The sequence below is a fragment of the Coregonus clupeaformis genome, unplaced genomic scaffold (genome assembly GCF_020615455.1).
Source record: "Coregonus clupeaformis isolate EN_2021a unplaced genomic scaffold, ASM2061545v1 scaf0041, whole genome shotgun sequence".
Classification (NCBI taxonomy): domain Eukaryota; kingdom Metazoa; phylum Chordata; class Actinopteri; order Salmoniformes; family Salmonidae; genus Coregonus; species Coregonus clupeaformis.
The window spans coordinates 807814-821534 of record NW_025533496.1 but is presented as its reverse complement, the minus strand read 5'-3'; the positions used below and the strand labels follow the sequence as shown (position 1 = coordinate 821534).

Genomic DNA, 13721 nt, shown 5'->3' with positions numbered 1-13721 from the left:
CTGTAGTCTGGTCTCCTTCACCACCAGCGGTTACCAGACCCGGTCTGCTAGGTGGTTGCTACTGTAGTCTGGTCTCCTTCACCACCAGCGGTTACCAGACCCGGTCTGCTAGGTGGTTGCTACTGTAGTCTGGTCTCCTTCACCACCAGCGGTTACCAGACCCGGTCTGCTAGGTGGTTGCTACTGTAGTCTGGTCTCCTTCACCACCAGCGGTTACCAGACCCGGTCTGCTAGGTGGTTGCTACTTAAAGTCCTCAGGACATTTACAGTATTAGGCAAGACTGCCTTCTCGTCTTGTGCACCAGGGGCATGGAATAGTCTACAACCCATGCTTCATCTAGATATGTTAATGCCACGGAATGAATTTAAAATGTTGATGGGAGACTCTGTTACAGAGGAGTGTAAATGCTTTTTTTAGGCTGGATCATGTTGTTGCGTTGTATTGTTGTATGTTTTATTCTGTAATGTATTGATTGTTGCTGCCTTCCGGGCCAGGTCTCCTTTGAAAAAGAGACTCTGGGTCTCAATGGGCTTTTCCTGGTTAAATAAAGGTAAAAATAAAATAAAATATGTACCCTGTTCTTCTCCTCTCCACCAGGTGAGAGTGCTCTTCTCCAAAGGCCCTTTCATCTCCATCTTCGCCAGCGACCCCCACATCATCATCAAGGCCATCAACCAGAACCTGAACAGCGTGCTCAGGGACTCCAACATCAACGGCCATGACTACATGAGAAACATCGTCCACCTGCCGGTCTTCCTCAACAGCCGGGGGTTGAGCAGCGCCAGAAAGATGTGTGTAGCAGCGCCTGCTAACGGAGACACCGGAAACTCAGACGGTAATCCATACCACTCAGACGGTAATCCATACCACTCAGACGGTAATCCATACCACTCAGACGGTAATCCATACCACTCAGACGGTAATCCATACCACTCAGACGGTAATCCATACCACTCAGACGGTAATCCATACCACTCAGACGGTAATCCATACCACTCAGACGGTAATGCATACCACTCAGACGGTAATCCATACCACTCAGACGGTAATCCATACCACTCAGACGGTAGTCCATACCACTCAGACGGTAATCCATACCACTCAGACGGTAATCCATACCACTCAGACGGTAATCCATACCACTCAGACGGTAATCCATACCACTCAGACGGTAATCCATACCACTCAGACGGTAATCCATACCACTCAGACGGTAATCCATACCACTCAGACGGTAAAGACGGACTCTCTCACACACACACACACGCGCCCTGTATGAAAGGAGACGTAAAAAATCTGAGACCACACACACACACAAACACATGGGCATGTACACACATGAACACACACATTCAGGCATACACACACACAAATGAACACACTCACATCCACCTTCGCATTCAGATATATGCATGTACACCGGCACACACTTAACTGAATGTGTCAAATCATTGGCTAATATTAGCTCTGGTTTCTCATCTCCTGTCTTTGTTGGTCTCTGTGTTCAGGCTGGCATGAGGAGCTGGACAGGAAGCTATCCCAGCACAGCATCGGAGAGATGACCAAGTTTGGCAGCAAGACAACCCTGAACCGCAGGGTAAGAGAGAGAAGAGTGTGTGTGTGTAGTGTGTGAGTGTGTGAGTGTGTGAGTGTGTGAGTGTGAGTATGTATGTGTATGTGTGTGAGTGTGAGTGTGAGTGTGTGGCCTGGTGCTTGACCCCAATCTGGTTGGTTCCCAAAGAGTACAGGCATATGGGTCAACACCGCCCGTCACCAACAGTATCGTCAAAGGACTTCAGAGGTGTCATCATTAAATCAATATAATAACCACACTTCTACACATTAACAGGCTGTCATATGCAGGTGCTTTGATCCATTCCCTTTATAGTGCACAGGTTTTTTTTTCTGGTCAAAAGTACTGCACTATAAAGTAAATAGGGCGCCATTTGGAATGCAGCCAGTAACAAGCCAATAGCTGGAAATACGCAATAGGGAATAACTACAACTTCTGAGTATTAGGAGCTTTTGACTCAATTGTGTTTTTAGACCCCAGTGTGACTGTCCAGCTAATGTGCTCACTGTGACTTTAATCCAATGAGGCTTAATCCAATCTACTGTCGTTTCTCCCCCAACAAGCCACATGATGTGCAGTTTAGTGTGAGTTTAGTGTGAGTGGAACCAGCCTGATTGCTGCGTTCACCATTCTATTCCACTTCACTCATCAGTCTGGCATTCCTCAACATTGAGACTGTTTGACCTTATGCTATGTCTGCTCAGCTATTGGAGAAAGGCCAGACTGATACGCGCAGTAAAACAGAATGGTGAACACAGCGATCAGGCTACTTCCACCCGTCTACTGCCAACACTCCACCTGTAACCTACCCTAACCTTAAAGGGGCCATCTGCAGTTGCTGCATCCATTTTTGAACGAAATAATTTAATGATATGTACCCATTGATTCTTAAAGAATATAACTTAGAAATGCCTCATGAGCTTAGTTCAACTGTCGTACCCCATCAGGACCCAAAATAACCCAAAAGTGTTTTTTTATGCCAATGTTTGTAAACAACGTAAATGGAAACAAACTCTGTATAGCCTCAAATCATGGTTAAAACTATAATTTTGATATCATGGATGGTCAGTCCTTGCATCCATAGCTCTCTCTGTCTATGCATTTGAGAGTGGTTACATTTCTCCAGCCCTATCCCTCAGCTTTTTACCAAAACAGTAGCGGGGTCACTGCTTTGTTAAATAACTGCAGATTGCTCCTTTAACCTTACCCCCCAAGCCCCTCTTATTCTAATGAGACCCCAGGTGTTGTGTACTCAAGGAGCTGTACCAAATCTCAGACCCAATTTATCAACTTTTTCTGTTATTTTCCCATTTTCTCTAAATGACCAATAGTATGTGGACACCTGCTCGTCAAACATCTCCTTCCAAAATCATGGGCATTAATATGGAGTTGGTCCCCACTTTGCTGCTATAATAGCCTCCACTCTTCTGGGAAGGCTTTCCACTAGATGTTGGAACATTGCTGCGGGGACTTGCTTCCATTCAGCCACAAGAGCATTTGTGAGGTCGGGCACTGATGTTGGGCGATTAGGCCTGGCTCGCAAGCGACATTGCAATTCATCCCAAAGGTGTTCGATGGGGTTGAGGTCAGGGCTCTGTGCAGGCCAGTCAAGTTCTTCCACACTGATCTCGACAAACCATTTCTGTATGGACCTCGCTTTGTGCCCCGGGGCATTGTCATGCTGAAACAGGAAAGGGCCTTCCCCAAACTATTGCCACAAAGTTGGAAGCACAGAATCGTCTAGAATGACTTTGTATGCTGTAGCGTTAAGATTTCCCTTCACTGGAACTAAGGGGACTAGCCCGAACCATGAAAAACAGCCCCAGACCATTATTCCTCCTCCACCAAACTTTACAGTTGGCACTACGCATCCGTCGGACTGCCATATGGTGAAGCGTGATTCATCCCTCCAGAGAACGCGTTTCCACTGCTCCAATGGCAGCTAGCTTTACACCACTCCAGCCGACACTTGGCATTGCACATGGTGATCTTAAGCTTGCATGCGGCTGCTCGGCCATGGAAACCCATTTCATGAAGCTCCCGACAAACAGTTATTGTGTTGATGTTCCTTCCAGAGGCAGTTTGGAACTCGGTAGTGAGTGTTGCAACAGAGGTCAGATGATTTTTACGCACTTCAGCACTCGGCGGTCCCGTTCTGTGAGCTTGTGTGACCTACCACTTCGAGGCTGAGCCGTTGTTGCTCCTAGACGTTTCCACTTCACAATAACAGCACTTACATTTGACCCGGCAGCTCTAGCAGGGCAGACATTTTACTAACTGACTTGTTGGAAAGGTGGCATCATATGACGGTGCCACGTTGAAAGTCACAAGCCTAAGATCACCATGCGCAATGCCTAAAAATTGTCAAAGACTCCAGCCACCCTAGTCACAGACTGTTCTCTCTGCTACCGCATGGCAAGCGGTACCGGAGCGCCAAGTCTAGGTCCAAAAGGCTTCTTAACAGCATCTACCCCCAAGCCATAAGACTCCTGAACAGCTAATCATGGCTACCCGGACTATTTGCATTGTCATCTATTTTTTACTTAACACTTATTTTTCTTAAAACTGCATTGTTGGTTAAGGGCTTGTAAGTAAGTATTTCACTGTAAGGTCTACACCTGTTGTATTCGGCACATGTGGCAAATACAATTTGATTTGATTTGAGCTCTTCAGTAAGGCCATTCTACTGCCAATGTTTGTCTATGGAGATTGCATGGCTGTGTGCTCGATTTTATACACCTGTCAGCAATAGGTGTGGCTGAAATAGCCAAATCCACTAATTTGAAGGGGTGTACAAATACTTTTGTATATATAGTGTATATATATACTGAACAAAAATATAAACGCAACATGCAATGATTTCAAAGATTTTACTGAGTTACAGTTCATATAAGCAAATCAGTCAATTGAAATCAATTCATTAGGCGCTAATCTATGGATTTCACAATACTGGGAATACAGATATGCATATGTTGGTCACCGATACCTTAAATGAAAAAGGTAGGGGTGTGGATCAGAAAACCAGTCAGTATCTGGTGTGACCACCATTTGCCTCATGCAGCGCGACACATCTTCGCATAGAGTTGATCAGGCTGTTGATTGTGGCCTGTGGAATGTTGTCCCACTCCTATTCAATGGCTGTGTGAAGTTGCTGGATATTGGCGGGAACTGGAACACATGGTTGTACACGTCAATCCAGAGCATCCCAAACTGATCAATGGGTGACATGTCTGGTTGTTATGCAGGCCATTTTCAGCTTCCAGGAATTGTGTACAAATTAATCAGCTTCTTGATATGCCACACCTGTAAGGTGGATGGATTATCTTGGCAGAGGCGAAATGCTCACTCGAAATGTTGTTTCTTGGTTACAACCTTGGCATACCTGTATTTGGGGAGTTTCTCACATTCTTCTCTGCAGATCCTCTCAAGCTCTGTCAGGTTGGATGAGGAGAGTAGCGGCACAGCTATTTTCAGGTCTCTCCAGAGATGTTTGATCGGGTTCAAGTCCTAGCTCTTGCTGGGCCACTCAAGGTCATTCAGAGACTTGTCCCAAAGCCACTCCTGCGTTGTCTTGGCTGTGTGCTTAGGGTCGTTGTCCTGTTGGAAGGTGAACCTTTGCCCCAGTCTGAGGTCCTGAGCGCTCTGGAGCAGGTTTTCATCAAGGATCTCTTTGTACTTTGCTCCATTCATCTTTGCCTCGATCCTGACTAGTCTCCCAGTCCCTGCCGCTGAAAAACATCCCCACAGCATGATGCTGCCACCAACATGCTTCACTGTAGGGATGGTGCCAGGTTTCCTCCAGACTTGTCGCTTGGCATTCAGGCCAAAGAGTTCAATCTTGGTTTAATCAGTGAGTCTTGTTTCTCATGTTCTGAGAGTCTTAGGGTGTCTTTTGGCAAACTCCAAGGGGGCTGTCATGTGCCTTTTACTGAGGAGTGGCTTCCATCTGGCCACTCTACCATAAAGGCCTGATTGGTAGAGTGCTGCAGAGATGGTTGTGCTTCTGGAAGTTTCTCCCATCTCCACAGAGGAACTCTAGAGCTCTGTCAGAGTGACCATCGGGTTCTTGGTCACCTCCATGACCAAGGCCCTTCTCCCCCAATTGCTCAGTTTGGCTGGGCTGTCAGCTCTAGGAAGAGTCTTGGTGGTTCCAAACTTCTTCCATTTAAAGAATGATGGAGGCCACTGTGTTCTTGGGGACCTTCAATGCTGCAGAAATGTTTTGGTACCCTTCCCCAGAACTGTGCCTCGACACAATCATGTCTCGGAGCTCTACGGACAATTCCTTCGACCTCCTGGCTTGGTTTTTGCTCTGACATGCACTGTCAACTGTGGGACCTTTATATAGACAGCTGTGTGCTTTTCCAAATCATGTCCAATCAATTGAATTTACCACAGTTGGACTCCAATCAAGTTCTAGAAACATCTCAAGGATGATCAATGGAAACAGGATGCACCTGAGCTCAATTTCGAGTCTCATAGTAAAGGGTCTGAATACTTATGTAAATACGTTTTCAAAAATTTCTAAAAAACTATTTTCGCATTGTCATTATGGGGTATTGTGTCAATCAATTTTAGAATAAGGCTGTAATGTAACAAAATTTGGAAAAAGTAAAGGGGTCTGAATACTTTCTGAAGGCACTGTATATATACACTGCTTTATCTTGGCCAGGTCGCAGTTGTAAATGAGAACTTGTTCTCAACTGGCTTACCTGGTTAAATATTTTTTTATTTTTTTATGTATATATACAGTACCAGTCAAAGGTTTGGACAAACCTACTCATTCCAGGGTTTTTCTTTATTTTATGTATTTTCTACATTGTAGAATAATAGTGAAGACATCAAAACTATGAAATAACACATATGGAATAATGTAGTAACCAAAAAAGTATATTTTATATTTGAGATTCTTCATATAGCCACCCTTTGCCTTGATGACAGCTTTGCACACTCTTGCTATTCTCCCGAGTGGCGCAGCGGTCTAAGGCATTGCATCTCAGTGCTTGAGGCGTCACTACAGACCCCCTGGTTCGATTCCAGGCTGTATAACAACCGGCTGTGATTGGGAATCCCATAGGGCGGCGCAAAATTGGCACAGCGTCGTCCGGGTTTGGCCGGTGTAGGCCGTCATTGTAAATAAGAATTTGTTCTTAACTGACTTGCCTAGTTAAATACAGGTAAAATAAAAACAATTAAATAAGGAATGCAATACATAGGAAATCATATGGTGCCATTTGGGACCCAGACATTAACATGTCAGATGTAAATCCAAAGCTATTCCAGCTGTGTGTTTGATGAGCCCATTCCTCCAATCCATTCCTACTGAGGTTAAACTCTGGTCACCCTGCTGAAGTGGAGAAATGAATGCAGAGACTGGAGAAAATATGACCTCCTTGATGATAAATCAGGGAAGTCCAATACACAAGCAAATAAAAAGCCAAAAGACAACCTCTTCAAAGCTGTGCAAAGAGAGATTTGTCTGATCATGGGGAGCCATTCACCTGAAGAAACTATCTGCATGGGAATCCACAGTAGATTTTGTGGTCATTTTCAGAAGTTTTTTATATTTAAGTGATCAATTCTCGCTCGACAGCTTCACCTGGAATGCTTTTCCAACAGTCTTGAAGGAGTTCCCACATATGCTGAGCACTTGTTAGCTGCTTTTCCTTCACTCTGCCATCCGACTCATCCCAAACCATCTCAATTTGGTTGAGTTTGGGGGATTGTGGAGGCCAGGTCATCTGATGCAGCACTCCATCACTCTCTTCTTGGTAAAATAGCCCTTACACAGCCTGAAGGTGTGTTGGGTCATTGTCCTGTTGAAAAACAAATGATAGTCCCACTAAGCCCAAACCAGATGGGATGGCGTATCGCTGCAGAATGCTGTGGTAGCCATGCTGGTTAAGTGTGCCTTGAATTCTAAATAAATCACAGACAGTGTCACCAGCAAAGCACCCCTACACCATAACACCTCCTTCTCCATGCTTTACGGTGGGAACTACACATGCAGAGATAATCCGTTCACCCACACCGCGTCTCACAAAGACACAGCGGTTGGAACCAAAAATCTCCAATTTGGACTCCAGACCAAAGGACAGATTTCCACCTGTCTAATGTCCATTGCTCGTGTTTCTTGGCCCAAGCAGGTCTCTTCTTCTTATTGGAGTCATTTAGTAGTGGTTTCTTTGAAGCAATTCGACCATGAAAGCCTGATTCACACAGTCCCCTCTGAACATTTGATGTTGAGATGTGTCTATGACTTGCTCTGTGAAGCATTTATTTTCTGAGGCAGGTAACTCTAATGAACTTAACCTCTGCAGCAGAGGTAACTCTGTGGCGGTTTTCATGAGAACCAGTTTCATCATAGCGCTTGATGGTTTTTGCGACTGCACTTAAAGAAACTTTAAAAGTTCTTGAAATGTTCCGTATTGACTGACCTTCATGTCTTAAAGTAATGATAGATTGTAATTTCTCTTTGCTTATTTGAGCTGAGTCTTTTACCAAATAGGGCTATCTTCTGTGTACAACCCAACTGATTTGCTCAAACGCTTTAAGAAGGAAAGAAATTCCACAAATGAACTTTTAAGAAGTCACACCTGTTAATTTGAATGCATTCCAGGGGACTACCTCATGAAGCTGGTTGAGAGAATGCCAAGAGTGTGCAAAGTTGTCATCAAGGCAAAGGGTGGCTATTTGAAGAACCTCAAATATAACATATATTTTGATTTGTTTAACACTTTTTTGGTTACTACATGATTCCATATGTGTTATTTCATAGTTTTGATGTCTTCACTATTATTCTACAATGTAAAAAATTAAGAAAAACCATTGAATGAGTAGGTGTTTCCAAACTTTTGACTGGTACTGTATATATTATACAAATTTTAAAAAATAGCGCCCCTTGTGTGCAGTTCCGGTAATACCGTATACCCCCGTATGGTACAGAAATGGTATGACGGTATGAAAATCTGGATACCACCCAACCGTATCTCTGTGCATAGGACACGTACCGGCGGCGTCAGATGCAGAGGACGGTGACACGGCAGATGTCCTTTGACCTGAGCAAGCTGCTGGTGACAGAAGACTGGTTCAGTGACATCAGCCCCCAGACCATGAGGAGGCTGCTCAACATCGTCTCTGTCACAGGTGGGTCACACACACACCCACGTTTACTCGCGCGTCACACACACACATATGGACACACCTACACATGCACAACCACGTGCGCCCATATACTCATGCACACGCGCACACACACACAGACACACACACACACTAGAGGTCTTCACAGATCTACCCGAACCCGATTACCCAAGATCCGAACAGGTCGGATCCAAAATTCTGTTGTTGACCCTCGGATCCCGTGTCGGATCACGCTCGGTGGCCATGGACCTCGAATTTGTCTGAAAATATGTGAAATATCAACCAGATCTGAAATTATATTTGAAGAAGAAAATATCCTGATGAAAATAAATATCCTCAATAAATCACATTTGCTATGCATGGCATTTGGTTCAGTCAATAGAATTCATCTTTCTCCGCCTGTCTGCGGCTCTCTGTCTGGCTTGTGCTCTTGTTATAGCGAACTTGCAACATTGTTTCAACTGGGCCCAAACTGTTTCCCAGACACAGCTGTTCAGGTAGCCTATTTTATGACTTTCCACTGGAGATATGGGATCAGCAATATGTTGCTATTTCACACCGAGGCGCGGAGGTTACTTAAGTCCATCGATAAGGAGAGTGTTGGAAAGATTTTTCTAATACAGTGAGGAACTATTGTCATTCGCAGTGGATGTACAACACTCTGTTGGCTTTCTGTGTGAGGTGACAAAAAAACACTTTGAGAAGCTCTGCAGTTCATAAGAAGTGGTGAGTTAAGACAATCATAAATAGGCTACTATCAGACATGCCCAAATGGGAACTTCTATAGGCCTACATTTGCGCACAGGCCAGGTACTTCTATGCATGCTCAAGCAAAATATATAAAACAATAGACATTAACAAACAATTCACACAATGAAACAATGAATGCGCACAAAGCACATTCTGGAGAGAGATGCGCCTATAGTGCGTTTTGCCACACACCCCTTCCCTTCTTGTATCGACATTTTAAATTAGAGATGTCATTTATGAAAACTCCTAAGCTAACACACACACGCTTTGTTTACCACAAGTTTACCCACTGAGTTTACAATGGGACCGTACAGATTATGGATGGATTTTGTTGAGGAATGCACATTAGTTCTGTCCAGTCTGACTTACACAATGCTGGTCTGTCTATAGGTCGTCTGCTGAGGGCAAATCAGATTACGTTTAACTGGGACCGCCTGGCATCGTGGATCAACCTTACTGAGACGTGGCCGTACAGGACCTCCTGGCTCATCTTGTTCCTAGAGGAGACTGACGGCATCCCTGACCAGGCCGCCCTCAAGACTATCTATGAGAGGTAATGTAGAGACCCTGTAAAACTACATCCAAGACCATCTAGCAGAGGTAATATACTGTAGTCCCCCTCTACCCACCTAAAACTGTGCCACCCTCAAGACCATCTACCAGAGGTAATGTAGGTTCCTAACCCCCTTTCCCGACCTTAAAAGGTCTTCTTAAAACACCTGTCCTAATTATAGAACATTGGAACTGTTTAGTTGCATGAGAGGGTTTTATTTAATTTTGAAGGATCTGTCTGAAAATGTGAGGCCAAAGAATAACTACATTTTCACAAAAAGACACAAGTGGAAAAGTTATTATTGAAGAAATAATAAATTAACTTAATCAACTCCCACTGATCCATTGAGAGAGGATTGTTTTGAATTACTAATCTTAAAACTAATAGTCTTAAAACTAACAGTTGAACGTTATTGAAGATGATTGTGTCCTTAATGGCACCCTATTCCCTATATAGTGCACTACTTTAGACCAGGACCAATACTATTCCCTATATAGTGCACTACTTTTGACCAAGGCCAATACTATTCCCTATATAGTGCACTACTTTTGACCAAGGCCCTTAGGGCACTGGTCAAAAGTAGTGCACTATATAGGGAACAGGGTGCCATTTGGACCACTATATAGGGAACAGGGTGCCATTTGGAACACAGACACAGACTCTGACGTGATGAAACAGTCTGATTAGTCACTGGGCAATAAGGATTAGTTTAATTGGTTGAATCCTCATTATAATTGCGTCCCATTGGTTGGGTTATTGTATTTTAATGTCAATTACATGACGTATGTTCTATTCACGTTTTTGTCCCTGAATGATTTAAATTTCCTTCATTGTCACTCCAAATACAATATTATGTCATTCAAAAGACTCCATGAAGCTCCCCGTTTTTGGATAAAGATATATTTTATGTTTTATATATCTTTTTGTTTTTAAATGTTTTTGTTGGTCAGCTGTGAAAAATGTCAAACTAAAGAAGCAACCTTTTAGTCTGGAAGAGCTATAGCTCTTTCCTCGCCTGTCTTCATTAGGCTTCAATCTTACAAAGATGGGTTTGTAATGGCTTTTTGAACTTTTATCTCTGGTGTTTTAGGATCTCCAAGAACATTCCCACCACTAAAGACGTGGAGCCCCTGTTGGAGATTGACGGGGACGTGCGTAGCTTCGAGGTGTTCCTCTCCTCCCGTACACCCGTCCTCAACGCGCGCGACATCAAAACCTTCCTACCCTGCACCGTCAACCTCGACCCCAAACTACGAGAGATCATTGCAGGTGAGGGAGAGCATATTTGTGTTTGTGTCTCCAAATAATCAGGGTTCCAATACGTTTTGGAAATATGCATCCATTCTCTTTCCAACTTGAATAACAACTTGCAGATTTTGGGATGTATAACGAATTTGTCAGATGGGTTAATGTCAATATTTTAGACGGAGTTAAACGACTGATTTCAACTATTTTTATTGAAACTCTTTCAATGTATCTATGTTTGCATTCCTCTCCCCAGCCGTGCATGCTGCAGGTCAGGGGGAGCATAGCTAGCTGTGTCTGTGTCAAATAAGTAGGGTTCCACACAAGTCAGTCCAAAACCTTTTGTCGATATGATGTAGGCAAGTACAACTGTTGGCTTTTGGATGTCATTACAGTTAAGTCATATGGTTTAATGTCCATACGTGCAGATCCAACTTTTCTTCCAGACTTATTTTTTTACTACCTTTAATGACAAATGTATCTTTGCCTGTCTGTCTCCCTCTTCTCTCCCCCAGATGTGCGGGCTGCCAGGGAGCAGATGAGCATCAGAGCGGGGACCTATCCCAGCCTGCCCCTGCAGGAAGCCGCTCCCCGCCCCACCTCAGTCTACAGCCAGCAGTCAGGCATGTCCGCCTGCCCTCCCTCCACCTCCTTCAACGGGCCCTTCAACCCCCCAGGGCTGCTGTCCCCACCGCCCCACAGCAGCAACTACAGTGGTATGGCTGGCCCCCAGCACCCCTTCTATAACAGGGTGAGTGTATTAGAAAGAACACCCTCATGTCGCCAAGAACATTGTTATTCCATTTAGGACTGAGAAGGGCCTAGCTCCAAACGTAAATCGTCTGGCTCTAGGTCTATATCGTGTCAGTTAACTCATTCAGTCGTATGCTGCCAGGTAAGCGATCACTGACGGCCTCTGCAACAAAACAAAGGGCTTTGAACCTCAACACGTTCCTTTGCCTACATTTACCACCACCCTTTCAGTCATTTTAATGTTATCGTCCCCCTTCTCACTTTGCTGGACACTTCTGGTTTATAATTTGCAGAGCTGTCCTGTTATTGATAGTTCCCATTTAAGTTGAAGTCTCTGCTGTAACATGATGAGGTGTTTGTACTGTGTGACCTCTTGTTTGTACGTAGATACATACATACTTACAGTGTATTTGACATGCTGTGACTGTTTGATTTGCTTCAGTCTCTATCTCATAATGTCTCATAATCAGGCACCTCACTCATTGTTACGCTGGTTTCATATTTAAGTGTTGTATTTATTTTACCCCATGTTAAACGTGTTTCCTTTCTCCTGCTATTCCCCTCCCTCCAGCCATATTTCCCCCATCATGTTTATCAGCTGCCACGCCATTACGTGGGCAGTTTCCCTGTTCATGCTCCTCCACCACGCCCATTCCCACTTAAAAGTGGCTATCCCTGGGATCCGAGCAGTGGACTCGTAAGTATTAGAGTATTAGACCTAGTGCGAGGTAGTGCATAGAGATAGTTAATCTAGAATGGATGTATAACCATGTTATAGATAGAGAAAGTATTGTCATTAGCTTATACAGTGGGGGAAAAAAGGATTTAGTCAGCCACCAATTGTGCAAGTTCTCCCACTTAAAAAGATGAGAGAGGCCTGTAATTTTCATCATAGGTAAACGTCAACTATGACAGACAAAATGAGAAAAAAAAATCCAGAAAATCACATTGTAGGATTTTTTATGAATTTATTTGCAAATTATGGTGGAAAATAAGTATTTGGTCAATAACAAAAGTTTCTCAATACTTAGTTATATACCCTTTGTTGGCAATGACACAGGTCAAACGTTTTCTGTAAGTCTTCACAAGGTTTTCACACACTGTTGCTGGTATTTTGGCCCATTCCTCCATGCAGATCTCCTCTAGAGCAGTGATGTTTTGGGGCTGTCGCTGGGCAACACGGACTTTCAACTCCCTCCAAAGATTTTCTATGGGGTTGAGATCTGGAGACTGGCTAGGCCACTCCAGGACCTTGAAATGCTTCTTACGAAGCCACTCCTTCGTTGCCCGGGCGGTGTGTTTGGGATCATTGTCATGCTGAAAGACCCAGCCACGTTTCATCTTCAATGCCCTTGCTGATGGAAGGAGGTTTTCACTCAAAATCTCACGATACATGGCCCCATTCATTCTTTCCTTTACACGGATCAGTCATCCTGGTCCCTTTGCAGAAAAAACAGCCCCAAAGCATGATGTTTCCACCCCCATGCTTCACAGTAGGTATGGTGTTCTTTGGATGCAACTCAGCATTCTTTGTCCTCCAAACACGACGAGTTGAGTTTTTACCAAAAAGTTCTATTTTGGTTTCATCTGACCATATGACATTCTCCCAATCCTCTTCTGGATCATCCAAATGCACTCTAGCAAACTTCAGACGGGCCTGGACATGTACTGGCTTAAGCAGGGGGACACGTCTTGCCACACCA

The 13721-nt window shown here is 44.1% G+C and overlaps 1 protein-coding gene across 7 annotated transcripts in view; it reads left to right on the top strand.

The window, feature by feature from the left end:
- The window catches only part of LOC121552806 (kinase D-interacting substrate of 220 kDa B), a 56006-nt gene that overhangs the window by 30257 nt on the left and 12028 nt on the right, over positions 1–13721 (top strand). For 3 of the 7 annotated variants that reach the window (XM_041865858.2, XM_041865855.2, XM_041865856.2), the window contains exons 19-25: positions 599–857; positions 1510–1598; positions 8576–8720; positions 9858–10020; positions 11111–11289; positions 11781–12016; positions 12590–12715. In XM_041865858.2, the coding sequence (XP_041721792.1) occupies positions 599–857; positions 1510–1598; positions 8576–8720; positions 9858–10020; positions 11111–11289; positions 11781–12016; positions 12590–12715 (1197 nt within the window). The remainder of the gene's footprint in view (positions 1–598; positions 858–1509; positions 1599–8575; positions 8721–9857; positions 10021–11110; positions 11290–11780; positions 12017–12589; positions 12716–13721) is intronic. The other 4 variants (XM_041865860.2, XM_041865859.2, XM_041865857.2 and 1 more) reach the window with 3 other exon arrangements.